This window comes from Ranitomeya variabilis, chromosome 1 (genome assembly GCF_051348905.1).
Source record: "Ranitomeya variabilis isolate aRanVar5 chromosome 1, aRanVar5.hap1, whole genome shotgun sequence".
Lineage (NCBI taxonomy): Eukaryota > Metazoa > Chordata > Amphibia > Anura > Dendrobatidae > Ranitomeya > Ranitomeya variabilis.
In genome coordinates, this window is record NC_135232.1 from 705,198,029 (window position 1) to 705,217,651 (window position 19,623).

Below are 19,623 nucleotides of genomic sequence, written 5' to 3' on the forward strand. Positions count from 1 at the left end.
TCTCATCTGTAGCTCGTAGGCACGCACAGCATTTATAACTTTTGGTTACCCACCCAGGGACTGCTTTGGGACGTCCCATTCGTCCTGTGTCCCCCAATGATACGTAGGAGAAAAGGAGATTTTTGTGTACTCACCGTAAAATCTTTTTCTCCGAGTCATCATTGGGGGACACAGCACCCTCCCTGTTAGCCTAGTTGGCTCGACTGTTCTTTTCAGTCTGTGTTTTGACTATGACATGTTTTCTGTTTTTTGTTAACTGGTTTACTCCTACTGCTTTGTTACCGAACTGGCTCTGGATTGTCCAGCCTGTGGGTGTATACTGCAGGGGAGGAGTTAATCTTTTGTGTGTGTTTAACTTAGTGTCCTCCTGGTGGCAGCAGCATAACACCCATTCGTCCTGTGTCCCCCAATGATGACTCGGAGAAAAAGATTTTACGGTGAGTACACAAAAATCTCCTTTTTGTCTCTGACATCGGCTCATTGTTAATGAGGATTTTTTTTTTCTAAATCTTTAATGCAGGAATATATTTAACAAATATACTGAAAACCGAAGAAGGGAACCCAGACTTCCTGAAGAGGCATGGCAAAGAACTGATCAACTTCAGCAAAAGGCGAAAAGTGGCCGAAATCACAGGGGAGATCCAGCAGTACCAAAACCAGCCTTATTGTTTGCGGGTTGAAGCGGATATCCGGGTATGAATATGTAGAAATCTCTAGCTCTGAGGCCATGTTCACATGGACTTTAATTGTACATGTAAGGCAGATGTGTGCATTGTATGGTGCAGGCTCAGGACCTGCGGAATTGTCCAAACTAATAAAATGGCAAAATTGCTGTTTTCTCCTTCACTCCATTGGGGGGACACATGAGACAAGTTTTTTTCTTCCAGTCACCTAAAAAAAAATAGAATAAAGAGATTAGAAAGTCATTCTGACCTCAAATTGATACTGCTAAAAACTTCAGCTCATACCATTAAAAAACAAACTGATAAAAAGTTATGATTCAGAATATGGGGAATATATATATATTTCTCCTACGCCTCATTGGGGGACACAGGACCATGGGTGTTATGCTGCTTCCACTAGGAGGACACTAAGTAAACACAGAAAGAATAGCTCCTCCCCTGCAGTATACACCCTCCTGCTGGCTCTCAGTGAACCAGTTCTTGCTTAGTGTCTGTAGGAGGCACTTGGGTCTGTTTCAGACCCCACCGTTTTTATTTTAATTTTTGATTTTTCGTTCTATTTTTTCCTTTAACGGAGCGAATGGGGGCGACGGATCCTTTCTAGGTTCCAATCTCCCCCGAACCATCAACAGGTAAGTACGTGGAGCATTCCTCCCGTATCCTTTCCTGCAACGTTGGATGCCAGCCCTGAGCTCACATTACGGGGGCGACGGTTCCTTCGCGTTCCGATCTCCCCCCTCCATAGCAGGCGACCACATGGAGTCGCCCTCCTTCTACCTCTCCTGGAGCCAGGTGCATAGCCGGACATTATATATATGGCGTCCGTGCAGCCCCCCTCTGCATCACCACTGATATAGAGGATGACGCGTGGCGGCAGAAGCTCTCCACCCCCTCCCTGACTATGGCGACGGTGGATTGAGCACCGGCCCACCGCATCTACCGTGAGTACACTGCGGGGGTCGAGGCGCTGGGGGGTCCTGGTCTCCGGGGTATGGGAGGTCCGCACCTTAAGCCTGTGTCCGTGGGTGGTCCTTGGTGTGGCAACCCCACGAAGGAGTGCAGCTAATGATGGCGATAATAGCGGTCGCTGCCCTGCAGGCCGCAACTGCAGAAAAAAAATTTTTTCCCTCAATACAGGCCGGAGGTTTGGCCACGCCCACCGGCAGTTAACCCCGCCCGCTTTTTCTGGCGCTTCTCGTTCTCTGTGATGAGCTCCCACTTCATGATCTCGGTGGCCATCTTGGGACACCCACAGCCCTGATGCTGCAGCACTGTTCCAGCATTTCCTATCACAGCCCTTAGGAATAGCGTTTTTCTCTGCCTACACTGAGGACCTGCCCTGGGGACTCAAGACACAGGACCTGGGTAAGCTGCAGACACATAGCTTAACCCTTCCCCTGCTAGTAAGCGCTTTCCTCCAGTCTTTACTATGTCTCAACCAAAGCCTCACAAAGTCTGGGAAAACCCACACTGTATTTTTCGCTGCATGTACCTCTTGTAAGGTATCATTACCCCGGGGTCACAATACTGCATTATGCACAGCTTGTGAACCGGTGACGGCTCAGGAACCACCTGTTGCTGATACTGAACCCAGTGAGCCTAGTCCCCCTGAGTGGGCTACCTCCCTTACCCGGTCTATGGCATCCCTGGCAAAAGCGTTAGACTCGTTCCGAGACCCTTCCTCTAACCAGGGCACTAATACGGACGACGCTTCCGATGGTCAGAACCCCTCGTACTCCAGGGGTCGTACCTTGCCAAGGAGTTCTCACTCTTCCAGGAAAAGGACTCATGCCATATCCCCAGACCATCAACGGTTTTCGGGTTCTGAGAGCCCCATTTCTCGCTCCCCTTCCATTGGGGCTAGTAGAGAACCTGTTTCAGAGGACGATTCTGATACGTCCCTAGATCAGGAATTTCATCACGATCAGGAGACTCTCGACTCTCTAATTGAGTCAGTGAATAAGGCTTTGAGACTTGAGGAGGAACCCTTATCTAAAACGGATCATGCCGTGTCCTTTATGAGGACCAAACGAGCTCAGAGTGTTCGCCACTCATCCCGAGTTTAAGCAAATTGTTGAATCTCACAGAATCTGTCCAGATAAACGATTCACAGGGCAGAAGCCCATGGAGTCCAAATATCCCTTTGCCCAGGATCTAAGAAAAGATTGGTCAGAATCTCCCCCAGTAGATCCTCCGGTATCGCTCCTGGCTACCAAATCTGTTTTATCCTCCTCGGAGGGCGCCTCTATCAAAAATCCAACCGATCGTCAGATCGACAATATGGCACGTTCAGCCTTTGAAGCCTCAGCGGCCGCACTCTTTCCATCTTTTGCCGCTACGTGGGTGGCTAAGGCTATGACCCACTGGGCTGAGGTCTTGTCTACAGCAGTACTGGATACCAATCTTCCCCCCGAGATAGCAGACCTCACTACTCAGATAGCCAGAGCTGGAGATTTTGTAGTGACCGCGTCCCTGGATGCCGCTGACTGCGCTTCTCAAGCAGCAGCAAATGCCATCACCATCCGGAGGTCCTTATGGCTCAGGGACTGGCATGCGGATTCTACTTCCAAAAAGTCATTGACTTTTCTCCCATATCAGAGCAGTCGCCTTTTTGGCGAAAAGCTCGACCAGTTAATGTCTGACGCCACTGGAGGGAAGAGTAAATTTCTTCCACAACAGAGACCCTCTCGGCCCTTTCAGAATCTGCAACCACAGGCTCGTTCCCGATTTTTTTTCATTACAACTCAAACTGGTCCTCTACTTCCACATCTCCCGGTTCCGGCCGGGCACAACGTGGAGACAGAGGTTCACAGGCCTCTTTTAAGCCTTCCCCTTCATGGAGAGGCAGGCCAAGGCAGCCGGGATCCAGAGGTGCCAGAACGGGCAGACCTTCCACACAGACTCCCTGCGGTATCCGGGGGACACCCTCAAAGTAGGCGGCTGCCTGCTTTCCTTCAGTGCCGCGTGGCTCTCGGTCGTTCACGACGAGTGGGTCCGCGCTCTAGTGTCCTCTGGATACAAGATAGATCTCTTATCTCATCCTCCAAACCGTTTTTTCCTGTCTTCTCCTCCCAGGGCAAAAGCATCAGAGTTCTTCAAAGCTATAAGCTCTCTGAGAAAAGACGGAGTCATTATTCCAGTCCCTCAAAGCGAAAGGTTTCAAGGTTTTTATTCAAACCTCTTCATTGTTCCAAAGAAGGACAGTACAGTACAGCCCATACTGGACCTAAAACTGTTGAACAGGTTCGTCAGGGTACGACGGTTCCGGATGGAACAGCTTCGTTCTGTCATCGCCTCCATGGAAAAAGGCGAGTTCCTGGCGTCTATAGACATCCAGGACGCATACCTCCACGTTCCTGTTTTACCTTCTCACCAAAGGTTTCTTCGCTTCGCAGTTCAGGAAGATCACTTCCAATTCGTTGCTCTGCCCTTCGGCCTCGCCACCGCTCTCAGGGTATTCACCAAGGTCATGGCGGCTGCTGTGGCCATACTCCACACCCGAGGAGTGGTGGCGCTCCCGTATTTAGACGCTATCCTCATCAAAGGTCCCTCTTTCTGCTCCTGCAAGGAAGGAAGCCGTGGCCATCACAATAGATACCCTTTCTCGCCTGGGTTGGAAGATAAACTTCAAAAAATCTTCCCCAGTACCTGCTCAGCGATTTTCCTTTCTAGGAATGATACTCGACTCGTCCCGGGGGTTGGTTCTTCTTCCCCCGGAAAAGATCTGTCTTACAGCGAGAAGCTCAGAAGCTCTCTCAGCCTCGCTCTCACTCTCTGCGCTTCAGTATGAGAGTCCTCGGCAGGATGGTAGCAGCTATGGAGGCGGTTCCATTTGCCCAACTACACCTCCATCCTCTACAGCATGCCCTCCTGGCTGTTTGGGACAGGAACCCGTTCTCCCTAGACTGTCGGTTCCTCCTTCCCCAGCGAGTCAGACAGTCTCTCAGGTGGTGGACATTGAAATCCTCCCTAAATCAAGGGAAGTCTTCTCTTCCAGTACACTGGCTGGTTGTGATGACAGACGCCAGTCTTCTAGGCTGGGGAGCGGTGTTCCTTCATCACACTGCTCAGGGCCGCTGGTCCCCCCAGGAATCACGCCTTCCAATCAACATCTTGGAAATCCGGGCGATCAGGCTGGCACTTCTCCAGTTCCATCCCTTCCTAGCAGGTCGCCCAATCAGGATTCAGTCCGACAACGCCACTGCAGTGGCATACATCAACCGCCAAGGGGGAACCCGCAGCAGGGCGGCCATGACAGAGGTAGGCCACATCCTCCAATGGGCCGAGAAAAACCGCTCAATGATCTTTGCGGTTCACATCCCGGGAGTGGACAATTGGGAGGCAGACTTCCTCAGTCGACAATGCCTCGACTCCGGGGAGTGGTCTCTCCATCCGGAGATCTTCAACCAGATCTGCTGTCGTTGAGGAACCCCGGACGTGGATCTGATGGCCTCACGGCTGAATTCCAAGGTTCCCGACTTCATGGCTCGGTCCCACGATCTGGCAGCCATCGGGGCAGACGCTCTTGTACTCCCGTGGCATCATTTTCGGCTTCCGTACATATTTCCCCCGCTTCTCCTACCGAGAGTCATCAAGAAAATCAGAGCGGAGAGGGTACCGGTAATCCTGATTGCGCCATATTGGCCGCGCCGGGCGTGGTACACGGAACTAGTTCAACTAGTTGCCGACGTTCCCTGGCGATTACCGAATTGCGCAGATCTGCTATCTCAAGGCGCCTTTTACCACCAGAACTCAGTGGCCCTGTGTTTGACCGTTGAGTCCTGGGTCCTAACCCAGGCAGGTTTCTCTCCAGAAGTCATAGCTACGATGATCAACGCTAGAAAGCCTACGTCTATGCGTATCTATCATCGCACTTGGAAGACTTTCTTTTCATGGTGTAGTGGACCGAGGAAGTTCTCCTCTACATTTTTCCATCTCTTCCATTCTCGAGTTCTTACAAACTGGTTTGGACTTGGGTCTCGCCCTTAGTTCTCTCAAGGGGCAGATCTCAGCCCTGTCTGTTCTCTTCCAACGCAGGATTGCCAACAGATTACAGGTCAAGACGTTTATTCAGGGAGTCTCCCATCGGGCGCCCCCCTATAGAATGCCGTTGGAACCATGGGATCTTAATCTGGTCCTCGGAGTTTTGCAACAGGCTCCTTTCGAACCTCTACAGGAGGTTTCCCTGTCTCTCCTTTCATGGAAAGTTGCTTTTCTAGTTGCGGTCACCTCTATCAGACGAGTCTCCGAGCTGGCGGCTCTGTCCTCTCAAGTTCCGTTTCTGAATTTTCATCAGGATAAGGTGGTTTTGAGGACATCCCCGTTTTTTCTACCGAAAGTTGTATCTTCTTTTCATCTCAATGGGGAGATTGTCTTACCCTCACTCTGTCCGGCACCAGTCCATCGCATCGAGAAGGCCCTTCACACACTGGATTTAGTGAGAGCTCTTAGGAGATGCATCTCGTGGACAGTGTCTTTCCGCAAGTCAGATACCCTATTCGTGCTCCCGGAAGGACCGAGGAAAGGGTTTCCCGCTTCCAAGGTGACAATAGCCAAATGGATCCGTTTGGCTATTCAGGTGTCCTACTGAGTCAGAGGTCTTCCTGTCCCAGCAGGGATTAAGGCTCACTCCACTCGGTCAGTGGGTGCGTCTTGGGCCATCCGGCACCAAGCTTCGGCAGCACAAGTTTGTAAGGCTGCGACTTGGTCCAGCCTGCATACCTTTACATAACATTACCATATTCACTCTCAGGCCTCGGCAGATGCGACCGTCGGCAGACAAATTTTGCAGGGGGCTGTGCCGCATCTGTAACTTGTGGGTGCAAGTAGCAATTGCAGTTAATTGTTTCCCACCCAAGGGACTGCTTTAGGACGTCCCATGGTCCTGTGTCCCCCAATGAGGTGTAGGAGAAAAGGAGATTTTTGTGTACTCACCGTAAAATCCTTTTCTCCGAGCCAATCATTGGGGGACACAGCACCCACCCTGTTAACCTATTGGCTTTGGTTTTTGTTGAGTTAACTTTGTTTTTGACATAGTTCATCCTTGTTAAATATTAAGCTCCTACTGCTTTGTTACCGAACTGGTTCACTGAGAGCCAGCAGGAGGGTGTATACTGCAGGGGAGGAGCTATTCTTTCTGTGTTTACTTAGTGTCCTCCTACTGGCAGCAGCATAACACCCATGGTCCTGTGTCCCCCCAATGATTGTCTCGGAGAAAAGGATTTTACGGTGAGTACACAAAAATCTCCTTTTTTTTAGTAGTAAGACAAAAAAACCTATATAAATTTGGTATAATCATAATTGCACAGACTTGTAGAAAAAATTTACCAGGTAATTTTTACTAAAAAAAAAGTAAATATAATAATAACAAAAGCACAAAAACCAGTCAGAATTTGTTTTGTTTGTTTTTTTTTTTATTTCACCCCATTTGGATTTGATTTTCCATTTTTTTTCAGTACATTATGTGCTATAATGGATGGTGACATTAAAAGCTAGCATTTATAATAATAATAATAATAATAAACCGTCATGTGGCTGTCAATGGAAAAATGAAAATGATGCCTTGGAAAGTGAGGAGGGAATACATCAAAGCAAAAAATATGAAATAAAAATGGCCGCGTCTTGAAGGGGTTATTGGTTTTGACAGTGTCCCCTTTATCTAATTGTAGAGGTTCTTTGAGAATTTGAGCCCTATGGGAAATACCTTGGAGAAAGACTTCTCAGACTACCTGTTTAATAAATCTCTGGAGATCGAGCCTCGAGGCTGCAAACAGCCCCCCAGATTTGTAAGTATCTCTTATAATTATGTGGGACTTATTTTCCTCTTTTCCTTCCTGTGATATTCTGTGCAGATCCCTCTATTAACCCCTTTCTGACATCGGACGTAATATCCCATCGAAGTGGTATGGGCCCGTATGACCACCGACGGGATAGTACGTTATCACTGATCAGCCGCGCTCACGGGGGAAGCGTGGCCGATCGGGGCTGGGTGTCAGCTGACTATCGCAGCTGACATCCGCCACTATGTGCCAGGAGCTGTCACGGACCGCTCCTGGCATATTAACCCCCGGCACACTGCGATCAAAGATGATCGCAGCGTTCCAGAGGCATAGGGAAGCATCGCGCAGGGAGGGGGCTCCCTGCGTGCTTCCCTGAGACCCTTGAAGCAACGCGATGTGATCGCATTGCTCCGAAGGTCTCTTACCTCCTCCCTGCAGGCCCGGATCCAAAATGGCCATGGGGGGCCTTCTGGGTCCTGCAGGGAGGTGGCTTCCAAGCGCCTGCTCAGAGCAGGCGCCGGGAAGCCTCTCTGCTGTGCCTGTCAGATCGCAAAATGTCAGATCAGCGATCTGACCCTATATAGTCATGTCCGGGACAAAGTACAAAAGAAAATATTTACACGTTGTTCAAAGAAAAAAAATTCCTAAATAAAAAAAAAATATATATGTATATATATGTGTGTGTGTGTGTATATGTGTGTATATATATATATATATATATATATATATATATATATATATATATATATATATATATATATATATATATATATATATATTTCCAATAAATACATTTCTTTATCTAAATAAAAAAAACAATAAAAGTACACATATTTAGTATCACCGCGTCCGTAACGGCCAGACCTATAAAACTGTCCCCCTAGTTAACCCCTTCAGTGATCACAGTAAAAAAAAGGCAAAAAACAACGCTTTATTATCATACCGCCAAACAAAAAGTGGAATAACACGCGATCAAAAAGATGGATATAAATAACCATGGTACCACTGAAAACGTCATCTTGTCCTGCAAAAAACGAGCCGCCATACAGCGTCATCAACGAAAAAAATAAAAAAGTTATAGCCCTCAGAATAAAGCGATGCAAAAATAATTTTATATATAAAATAGTTTTTATCGTATAAAAGCGCCAAAACATAAAAAAATGATATAAATGAGGTATCGCTGTTATCGTACTGACCTGAAGAATAAAACTGCTTTATCAATTTTACCAAACGTGGAACGGTATAAGCGCCCCCCCCAAAGAAATTCATGAATAGCTGTTTTTTGTTCATTTTACCTCACAAAAATCAGAATAAAAAGCTATCAAAAATGTCACGTGCCCGAAAAAGGTACCAATAAAAACGTCAACTCGTCCCGCAAAAAACAAGACACATGACTCTGTGAACCAAAATATGGAAAAATTATAGCTCTCAAAATGTGGAGATGCAAAAACTATTTTTTGCAGCGTCTTTTAGTGTGTCACGGCTTCCAATTATAAAGATCTGCCAAAAAAACACTATAAAAGTAAATCGAACCCCCCCCCCCCTTCATCACCCCCTTAGGGGTTAGGGAAAAATAATAAAAATTTTAAAAATGTATTTATTTCCATTTTCCCATTAGGGTTAGGGTTGGGGCTAAAGTTAGGGGGTTAGGGTTGGGGCTAAAGTTAGAGTTTGGATTACATTTACGGTTGGGATTAAGGTTAGGGGTGTGGTTAGGGTTATGGTTGGGATTAGGGTTAGGGGTGTGTTTGGGTTAGGGTTTCAGTTAGAATTGGGGGGTTTCCACTGTTTAGGCACATCAGGGGCTCTCCAAACGCGACATGGCGTCCGATCTCAATTCCAGACAATTCTGCGTTGAAAAAGTAAAACAGTGCTCCTTTCCTTCCGAGCTCTTACGTGCGCCCAAACGGGTTTACCCTAACATATGGGGTATCAGCGTACTCAGGACAAATTGGACAACAACTTTTGGGGGTCTAATTTATCCTGTTACCCTTGGGAAAATACAAACCCGGGGGCTAAAAAATAATTTTTGTGGGAAAAAAAATTATTTTCACGGCTCTGCGTTATAAACTGTAGTGGAACACTTGGGGGTGCAAAGTTCTCACAACACATCTAGATAAGTTCCTTGGGGGGGTCTAGTTTCCAATATGGGGTCACTTGTGGGGGGTTTCTACTGTTTAGTTACATCAGGGGCTCTACAAATGTAACGTGACGCCTGCAGACCAATCCATCTAAGTCTGCATTCCAAACGGCGCGCCTTCCCTTCCGAGTTCTGCCATGCGCCCAAACGGTGGTTCCCCCCCACATACGGGGTATCAGCGTACTCAGGACAAATTGGACAACAACTTTTGGGGTCTAATTTCTCCTGTTACCCTTGGGAAAATACAAAACTGGGGGCTAAAATATAATTTCTCCTTCGCCACATTGGGGGACACAGGACCATGGGTGTTATGCTGCTGTCACTAGGAGGCTGACACTAAGTTGAGACAAAAAAGAGTTAGCTCCTCCCCTGCAGTATACACCCTCATGCTGGCTTCCAGAGACCCAGTTCAAGCTTAGTGTCCGTAGGAGGCACACTGGATTTAAACCTTTCTATCCCGGACGAAGGGGGAGACGGATTCTTTCATGTTCCGATCTCCCCCGAACCAACAACAGGCGAGCACGGGAGTTTTTACCTCTCCGTATCCTCTCCTGCGACGTGGGAAGCCACTGCCTGAGCTGATTTTTAGGGGCGACGGGCCCCTTCAAGGGCACCGATCTCCCCCCTCCCTTATCCTGTTCCTCCCGCAACACAGGCCCAAAGCCGCTTTTCAGCGTCAACAATATTTTCGCTTTAGGCCCTTCCGCAGTAGCCCATTCTGGTCCAATTCTGCCCCCTCATCCAGATCAGAACGATCCGCTCGCCCAGACAGGGACTCTCGACCTTCCTTCAGGCCGAATCAGTCCTGGCGAGGAAAGCCTAGGCAACCCAGAACCAGAGGGTCCAGGCCTGCCAGATTCACTTCACAATGACTCGGGGTCTATTCCAGTCGACACCTCCAAAGTAGGCGGACGTCTGCTTCTTTTTCAGCATGTCTGGCTCTCCGTCGTCCACGACGAATGGGTCAGGGATCTGGTGTCGTCTGGCTACAAACTAGAATTCTCCCCCTCCCCTCCAGCACGCTTTTTTCCCTCTCATCTCCCAAGTTTGGGAGCTCAATCTTGCGCCCTTCGCTGCGCCACCGAATCCCTCCGTCAAAGCGGGGTCATTGTTCCGGTTCCGGAACACGAGAGATTCAGAGGTTTCTACTTCAACCTCTTCGTCGTGCCGAAAAAGGACGGAACGGTACGCCCCATTTTGGACCTGAAGCTCCTAAACAAGTACGTAAAAGTACGGCACTTCAGGATGGAATCTCTCCGATCGGTCATCTCCTCTATGGAAAGAGGGGAGTTCCTAGCATCAATAGATATCAAAGATGCTTACCTTCACATCCCAATCTTCCTGCCACATTAAAGGTTTCTCCGTTTCGCCATCCTGGAGGACCACTTTCAGTTCACAGCCTTACCCTTCGGTCTCGCCACGGCGCCCAGGGTATTTACAAAAGTCATGGCGGCTGTCATGGCTATTCTTCACTCTCGAGGAGTGGTCGTGTTGCCATACTTAGACGACCTCCTCATAAAAGGTCCGTCTTATCAGGCCTGCGAAGCAAGCGTCCGCAATACCTTGGATTCTCTTTCGCGCCTGGGCTGGCTAATCAACTCGGACAAGTCCTCTCCCATTCCTGCCCGACAGATTTTATTCCTAGGCATGATCCTGGACACATCGAGGGGACTGGTCTTACTTCCTCAGTCCAAGAGCTTCAGCAGGGAGCTCGGACGCTCTGTCACCCTCGTCCCCGGTCCATCCGTTTTGCCATGAAGATTCTGGGAAAGATGGTGGCCGCAATAGAAGCTGTTCCCTTCGCTCAACTCCATCTCCGCCCCACTCCATCTCCGCCCCTTACAACAGGCTCTGCTGGACATCTGGGACAGGAGTCCCTTATCCCTCGATCGCCCATGCCCTCTGTCACCACGGATCAGGCAAGCCCTCACATGGTGGACTCTGGGATCATCTATCCTCCAGGGGAAGTCTTTCCTCCCGATCCGCTGGCTGGTGGTAACTACCGATGCCAGTCTCCTCGGCTGGGGAGCGGTTTTCCTACACCACTCTGTCCAGGGGCGTTGGACGATTCGGGAGTCGAGGCGCCCTATAAACATCCTGGAAATTCAAGCGATCAGACTCGCCCTGAGACGCTTCCACCCCCTGCTTGCGGGTGACCCGGTTCGGGTTCAATCGGACAACGTCACAGCCGTGGCGTATATAAACCATCAAGGGGGTACCCGCAGCAGGGCGGCGATGCAGGAAGTCTCCCACATTCTTCGTTGGGCCGAGACCAACCACTCTATCATTTCCGCGGTGCACATTCCGGGCGTGGAGAACTGGGCGGCGGATTTTCTCAGCCGTCAGGGCCTCAGGGGAGTGGGAACTTCATCCAGAGGTTTTCCGGCAAATGTGCCTTCGCTGGGGAACCCCGGACATGGATCTGATGGCGTCCAGACTGAACGCCAAAGTTCACAACTTCATAGCACGTTCTCGGGATCCCCAGGCCATCGGGGTGGACGCACTGATATACCCGTGGCATCGGTTCCAACTTCCGTACGTGTTTCCTCCGCTTCCCTTACTACCGAAGGTAATCCGGAAAATCAAGGCGGAGGGGGTTCAGGTCATCCTTGTTGCCCTGGATTGGCCACGTCACGCTTGGTACGCGGAGCTCGTTCAGCTCGTATCCGACGTTCCCTGGCGGTTACCAGACCGCCCAGATCTGCTTCGCCAAGGGCCGATCTTCCACCAGAGCTCAGGGGCCCTACGTTTAACGGCGTGGCTGTTGAAACCTGGATTCTAACCCAAGCTGGTTTCTCTCAGCAGGTCATTCCCACCATGATCAAAGCTCGCAAGACGTCCTCCGCTCGCATCTACCACCGCACCTGGAAGGCCTACTTCTCGTGGTGCAGGCTCCGAAGTCGCCCTCCGCTTGCTTTCTCTATTCCTTCCATTTTGGATTTCCTGCAGTCCGGTTTGGATTCCGGCCTGGCACTGAGTTCCCTCAAGGGTCAGATCTCTGCTCTATCCGTGTTGTTTCAACGTAAGATCGCTGCCAACTTGCAGGTGAGAACCTTCATTCAGGGGGTCTCCCATGTGGTACCCCCCTACAGAATGCCGTTAGAGACCTGGGATCTCAATTTGGTCCTGAGCGTTCTTCAGGAACCTCCGTTTGAACCTCTTCAGGGCGTACCGCTACCTGTCCTCTCCTGGAAGGTTGCCTTCCTTGTGGCAGTGACATCTATCAGACGGGTCTCAGAATTGACCGCTTTATCCTGCCCGGGCGCCTTTCCTTGCCTTCCACCAGGACAAGGTAGTTCTACGCCCATCTCCGGACTTTCTCCCTAAGGTGGTCTCATCTTTCCACCTTAACGAGGACATCATTCTTCCCTCTTTCTGCCCACAGCCAAAACACAAGGTCGAAAAGGCCCTTCATACCCTGGATGTGGTACGGGCCCTCAGGAGGTACATTTCCAGAACTGCTCATTTCCGCAAATCGGACTCCCTCTTTGTTCTTCCGGAGGGTCACAGAAAGGGTTTAGCTGCGTCTAAGGCCACGATAGCCAGATGGATTCGGTCTGCTATCGAAGAATCCTATCGAGTCAGGGCCAGACCTGTCCCGGCGGGGATTAAAGCACACTCTACTCAGTCGTTGGGTGCTTCCTGGGCCATCCGGCACCAGGCGACGGCGGAGCAGGTTTGCAAGGCCGCAACGTGGTCCAGCCTGCATACTTTTTCAAAGCACTACAGTGTCCATATTCAATCTTCTGCGGATGCGGCCCTTGGCAGACGTTTTCTGCAAGCGGCCGTAGCGCATTTATAGTCAGTTGGTACACGGAGTTTATTTGGTTGTTTTGTTTCCCACCCAGGGACTGCTTTAGGACGTCCCATGGTCCTGTGTCCCCCAATGTGGCGAAGGAGAAATAGGGATTTTTGTGTGTACTCACTGTAAAATCCTTTTCTCCGAGCCACTCATTGGGGGACACAGCACCCACCCTGTTAGTCTTATGGCTTGTTACCTTTTTGGTTCCTGACTTTCTTCGACATGTTATACTCTAATGTTAGGTATTGTACTGTTATTAATCTCCTACTGCTTTTGCACTGAACTGGGTCTCTGGAAGCCAGCATGAGGGTGTATACTGCAGGGGAGGAGCTAACTCTTTTTTGTCTCAACTTAGTGTCAGCCTCCTAGTGACAGCAGCATAACACCCATGGTCCTGTGTCCCCCAATGAGTGGCTCGGAGAAAAGGATTTTACGGTGAGTACACACAAAAATCCCTATTTTTGTGAAAAACAAAAAATATTTTTTATTTTCACGGCTCTGCGTTATAAACTGTAGTGAAACAACTGGAGGTTCAAAGGTTTCACAACACATCTAAAGAAGTTCCTTAGGGGGTCTTCTTTCCAAAATGGTGTCACTTGTGGGGGGTTTCAATGTTTAGGCACATTAGTGGCTCTCCAAACGCAACATGGCGTCCCATCTCAATTCCAGTCAATTTTGCATTGAAAAGTCAAATGGTGCTCCCTCCCTTCCGAGCTCTGCCATGCGCCCAAACAGTGGTTTACCTCCACATGTAGGGTATCCGCGTACTCAGGACAGATTGGGCAACAACTTTTGGGGTCCAATTTCTCCTGTTACCCTTGGTAAAATAAAACAAATTGGAGCTGAAGTAAATTTTTTGTGAAAAAAAGTGAAATGTTCATTTTTTTCTTTTTTTTTTAAACATTCCAAAAATGCCTGTGAAACACCTGAAGGGTTAATAAACTTATTGAATGTGGTTTTGAGTACCTTGAGATGTGTAGTTTTTAGAATGGTGTCACACTTGGGTATTTTCTATCATATAGACCCCTCAAAATTACTTCAAATGAGATGTGGTCCCTAAAAAAAAAATGGTGTTGTAAAAATGAGAAATTGCTGGTCAACTTTTAACCCTTATAACTCCCTAACAAAAAAAAAAATATAGGTTCCAAAATTGTGCTGATGTAACTTAGACATGTGGCAAATGTTACTTATTAAGTATTTTGTGTGACATATACCGTATTTTCCGGCGTATAAGACGACTGGGCGTATAAGACGACCCCCCAACTTTACCAGTTAAAAAATAAAATCTTCTTAAAAGTTGGGGGTCTTCTTATACACCGTATGTCGTCTTATAGGGCCGGTGAATATGTGCCTTTTGGGGGGGGGGGGGAGTGATCCTGATGAGGACGAGGGGGCGTCTCACAGGAAAGTGAGTATCCCCCATTACCTTATCATAGCGCTGCAGCGTGGGGTCTCTGTGCTGGGAGCGGCGGCTGCTGTGCTGTGGCGGCTCCTCTTCTGCAGTGTGGGGCCTCTGTGCTGTGGGGTGGCGGCGGCGTATCTTCATGCAGTCGGGGCTCCTCCGGCATCTCAGCCTGGAAGCCCCGCCGGCAACTCCATCGGTACAATGCGGTCAGGTGGCCTCCGGGAAAATGGCCGCTGCTCAGATTCAGATCTCGTCCCGAGATCTCGGGAGACGAGATCTGAATCTGAGCAGCGGCCATTTTCCCGGAGGCAGCTCAATAGGTGCGATGCGGTGGCCCGGCCGCTGGGGGCTGTGCATGCTCAGATTCAGATCTCGTCCCGAAATCTCGGGACACGAGATCTGAATCTAAGCAGCGGCCATTTTCCCGGAGGCCAGCGCATTACACCGATGGAGTTGCCGGCGGGGCTTCTAGGCTTTGAGATGCCGGAAGAGCCCCGACTGCATGAAGATACGCCACCGCCGCCACCGCCCCACAGCACCAGAGGCCCCACACTGCAGAAGAGGAGCCGCCACAGCACAGCAGCCGCCGCTCCCAGCACAGAGACCCCACGCTGCAGCGCTATGATAAGGTAATGGGGGATACTCACTTTCCTGTGAGACGCCCCCTCGTCGTCATCAGGATCACTCCCCCCCCCCACCCACCATATACACCCGGCGTACAAGGCGATTCCCGGCGTACAAGACGACCCCCGACTTTTAAGAAGATTTTCAGGGGTTAAAAAGTCGTCTTGTACACCGGAAAATACGGTATATCTCTGTGATTTAAGGACATAAAAATTCAAAGTTGGAAAATTGCGAAATTTTCGCCAAATTTCCGTTTTTTTCACAAGTAAGCGCAGGTAATATCAAAGAAATTTTACCACTATCATGAAGTACAATATGTCACGAGAAAACAATGTCAGAATCATCAGGATCCGTTGAAGCGTTCCAGAGTTATAACCTCATAAAGGGACAGTGGTCAGAATTGTAAAAATTGGCCCGTCATTAACGTGCAAACCACCCTTGGGGGTAAAGGAGTGGTCCGAAACAAAAAAAAAAATCCTACCAAATTTTTTCTCTCTAATAAACTTCCATTTTGCTAACATTTTGTTTGAGAATCCCCAATGCATGCTGCGATACTCGATTGGGATGTCATCAGTGGGCCACGGTCACTGCCACAGTAACTTTCCCAACCCTGAAACATAGAGCAATCCATGACATGCACTGGGACTCTCCAACTTTAACTTTGGTTTACTCTGTCGCCTCATTGGGGGACACAGGACCATGGGGACACAGGACCATGGGTGTTATGCTGCTGTCCATTAGGAGGCGACACTATGCATAATCTGAAAAAGATTAACTGTGGCTCCTCCTCTGCAGTATACACCCCTGGACGGCATCAGCCTTCTCCAGTTTTTGCGTAGTGTCGCATAGGAGGCACACCTAAAAGATTTTTACTCCGTTTTTTCCGACGGGATTACAGATGAAGAAAAGAGGGTCTCCTGTGAGACTCCCGGCATGGCTCCTACCTCGGCCCCCTATTATGGGGTGCCCAGTTGAAGTAGAGATGGCTATTCCCCATGTTGCTCCTTCCCCAGTCCCTCGGGTGCTGGTTCGAAGTCGAGACCCCCCCCCCCCCTCCTTCCGCAATTCCTTTTGGTTTCTGGGTTGAGGTCGAGGCGAGGATAAAGGCCCCTGAAGGTGTGACAACAGCACCCTCCCTAATCCCCCTCTGTACAGGCAGCATTCTATAGCTCCCAGCAATGGGCCAGCACACTGCGCCTGCATCCAGGGACCCCAGCCCAGCTGCGGGCTCCTGTTGGGGCCGGGGGGAGTGCAGGCAGGCATGGCACAAACAGACACAGGGCTCCCTGCACTCCTGTCTCTGCGGCAGCACCATCTCTATATTGCCTCAGGGAGACCCCAACCGGGCTCCCCCTTCCGCTCATAGCCCCACCGCCATCCTGCCTTTAAATCCGGGGGGGTCCGGTTCAGATCCGACCCCCTCCCGAAATTTTGCGCCGGCCTGGAGCCCTTCTGGGCATCAGGCATCTAATTTAGGCCACGGCTTCGGCCTAGCTGAAGCTGCCGCCTCTCTGCCCCCCCGGATGACAAATATGACACTCTATAGTGTCATAAAGGGGGTGGATCGAGACAGAAAGGGCGTGTTTTTACACAGCCTTGCCGCCTTTTTCCAGCTCTCCGCCCCCTTCTCCCCCTTCCTCTCCTTCTCAGCAGCCATTTTCTGCTGCAGATTAACCCTGCATCTCCCGGTCTGCAGGACCAGGACCAGGCAGCCGGTCTCCGGGGGGGCACAGGACTGTGGATCTTCGGCGCTGGACCTAGGGGCACACTGGTGGGGTAAGATTACAGCTGGGTTTTTTACTCAGCTGTGAATCCATATTACCTATAAGGCTCCCCTATAGGTTTCTCTACCCCTGTAAGGTCCTCTGCCGGCAGCCCTTCTGCACTCTGTGCACTATGCCGGGCTCAAGGTCCAAGAGAACCAGGCAGAACTTCTATTATGCATTCTGCACAGCCTGCGGGACTGCTCTCCCCAGTGGCAGCACCTACCCGCATTGCCAGAACTGTATACAAACTAATGTGCCGGAGCCCCAAGAAGCCCCTGCCAATGTCTCAGTGTCTAATGCCACACCGGAATGGGCTACTCAGATATCGCAATCTATGACGCAGTCTATAGATAACCTAACCTCCACATTGCTTCAGGCTCTGCAAGGTCATGCCTCGGCTATGACCGTTACCCAGCAAAGGGAGAGCTTGACTCAGGAACAAGATGACCCTGGCACATCCACGTCTAGGTCAGGACGCAAGCGGACCCATAGATCAAGTCCATCTGCGTCATCCCATAGCACACGGTCATCCCCCTCTAAGGAGAGACACCGTAGCTCCAGGTCATCTAGACCGTTCCATTCCAGGGACAGACAATGCAGATCTCCGCAATCCCCGACCAGAGAAGGCCTCCTCCCCGGCTCACTCAGCAGGGGACGCCTCAGTGATACACAGGATTCGGAAGGCATCTGCGACTCTGACTCAGACAGAGAAACGGAGGGGTCCCTGATCCCAATCCCTCTTAGCAATACAGCGCTAGTTGAGGACATAATCTCTTCCATCCATCGGGTGCTGGACATTTCTGATCCGCCACCAGAGGCCCCAGAACATAAGATTTCCTTTGAAAGACCTCTGAAGCCGCCTAAGGTTTTCTCTAACCACCCAGAGTTTAAGGCGATCCTTAAAAAGCAGCTCTCACAGCCTGAGAAAAAATTCGCTAATCGCAAATATTTGGAGGCGAGGTACCCCTTCCCACAGAAGGACACCAAGGAATGGATAGATCCACCCGAAGTGGACCCCCCAGTCTCTAGGCTAGCAGCACAGACCCTCCTTTCACTGCCAGATAGCTCAACCCTCAGGGACGCAGCAGACCGGCAGGCTCGTTCAATTTTCGAGGCAGCAGGGGCATCCCTGGCTCCCGCGTTCGCCTCAGTTTGGGCTGCCAAGGCCATTCTGGCCTGGGCCAAAAATTTACGAGCTCTCCAAGCATCCGCTCCTGAGCTGTCGGACCAAGCGGTTCAAATAGCAGTTGTAGCAGACTACATGCTTCATGCAGCTCTGGATTCAGCAAGGGGAGTAGCGGGGATAGCATCAAACGCCATCACAATTCGGCGTATCCTTTGGCTGCGGGAATGGAAAGCGGACGCAGCCTCAAAGAAGTCCCTCATGCACCTCCCCTACCTCAGTGGGAGACTTTTCGGTGAACAGTTGGACACTATGATATCCAACACTACCGGGAGTAAGAGTACTTCTCTTCCCCAACTCAGACCTAAACGCACTTACAAGAAGCGTAACCAAACTCTATTCCGATCCTTTCGGAATTCCTCGGGCTGGTCCGTCTCGCGTCCAGCACAAAATCGTAACCGTTCCCCATGCAGGGACAACTCAAGATCGACGCAAGGGTCGGACAAGACCTGGCAGTCAAAGCAGGCCAGCCTAAGCCCAGAGGAGGAAAATCTCAGACTTTCTCCTCATCATGACTCACGGACTCCGGAAGACACCACACCAGTAGGCGGCCGACTTTTGCTCGTTCATCAAGTCTGGCTGCCTATTACAGAAGACCGGTGGGTCAGGGAACTAGTGTCTTCCGGATACAAAATAGACTTCACCTCCAACCACCGGACCGATTCTTCCTCTCTGTCCCCCCAAAACTGCCAGCCAAGGCTCGTGCCTACCACCAAGCGGTCTCCTCGCTTTTTCTAGCAGGAGTCAAAATACCGGTCCCCACGACCGACCGCTTCCAAGGGTTCTACTCTAATCTGTTCGTAGTTCCCAAGAAAGGAGGCAGCGTACGGCCCATACTAGACCTAAAACAGCTCAACAAATATGTATGGGTCCGTCACTTCCGCATGGAGTCCCTTCGGTCCATCATTGCGTCCATGGAGAAGGGAGAATATCTCGCCTCCATAGACATACAAGACGCATACCTGCATATACCCATTGCACCTGCCCATCAGAGGTTTCTCAGGTTCGCAATAGGCCAGGACCACTACCAATTCGTGGCTCTCCCTTTCGGACTCGCCACGGCTCCCAGAGTGTTCACCAAGGTCATGGCAGCCACCATGGACGTCCTGCACTCCAGAGGCATAGTAGTCGTTCCATACCTGGACGATCTACTCATCAAGGCTCCCACCTTCAAGGACTGCAAGCTCAGCGTCTCAATCACAACCGATACTCTGTCGCATGGGCTGGTTAATCAACCTACA

At 50.2% G+C, this 19,623-nt stretch overlaps 1 protein-coding gene across 2 annotated transcripts in view; it reads left to right on the forward strand.

Annotated features, from left to right (window-relative positions):
- Positions 1 to 19,623, forward strand: part of SOS2 (SOS Ras/Rho guanine nucleotide exchange factor 2) — an 86,290-nt gene that overhangs the window by 52,162 nt on the left and 14,505 nt on the right. For both annotated transcript variants that reach the window (XM_077267329.1, XM_077267331.1), the window contains exons 18-19: positions 521 to 693; positions 7,352 to 7,468. In XM_077267329.1, coding sequence (XP_077123444.1) covers positions 521 to 693; positions 7,352 to 7,468 — 290 coding nt within the window. The remainder of the gene's footprint in view (positions 1 to 520; positions 694 to 7,351; positions 7,469 to 19,623) is intronic.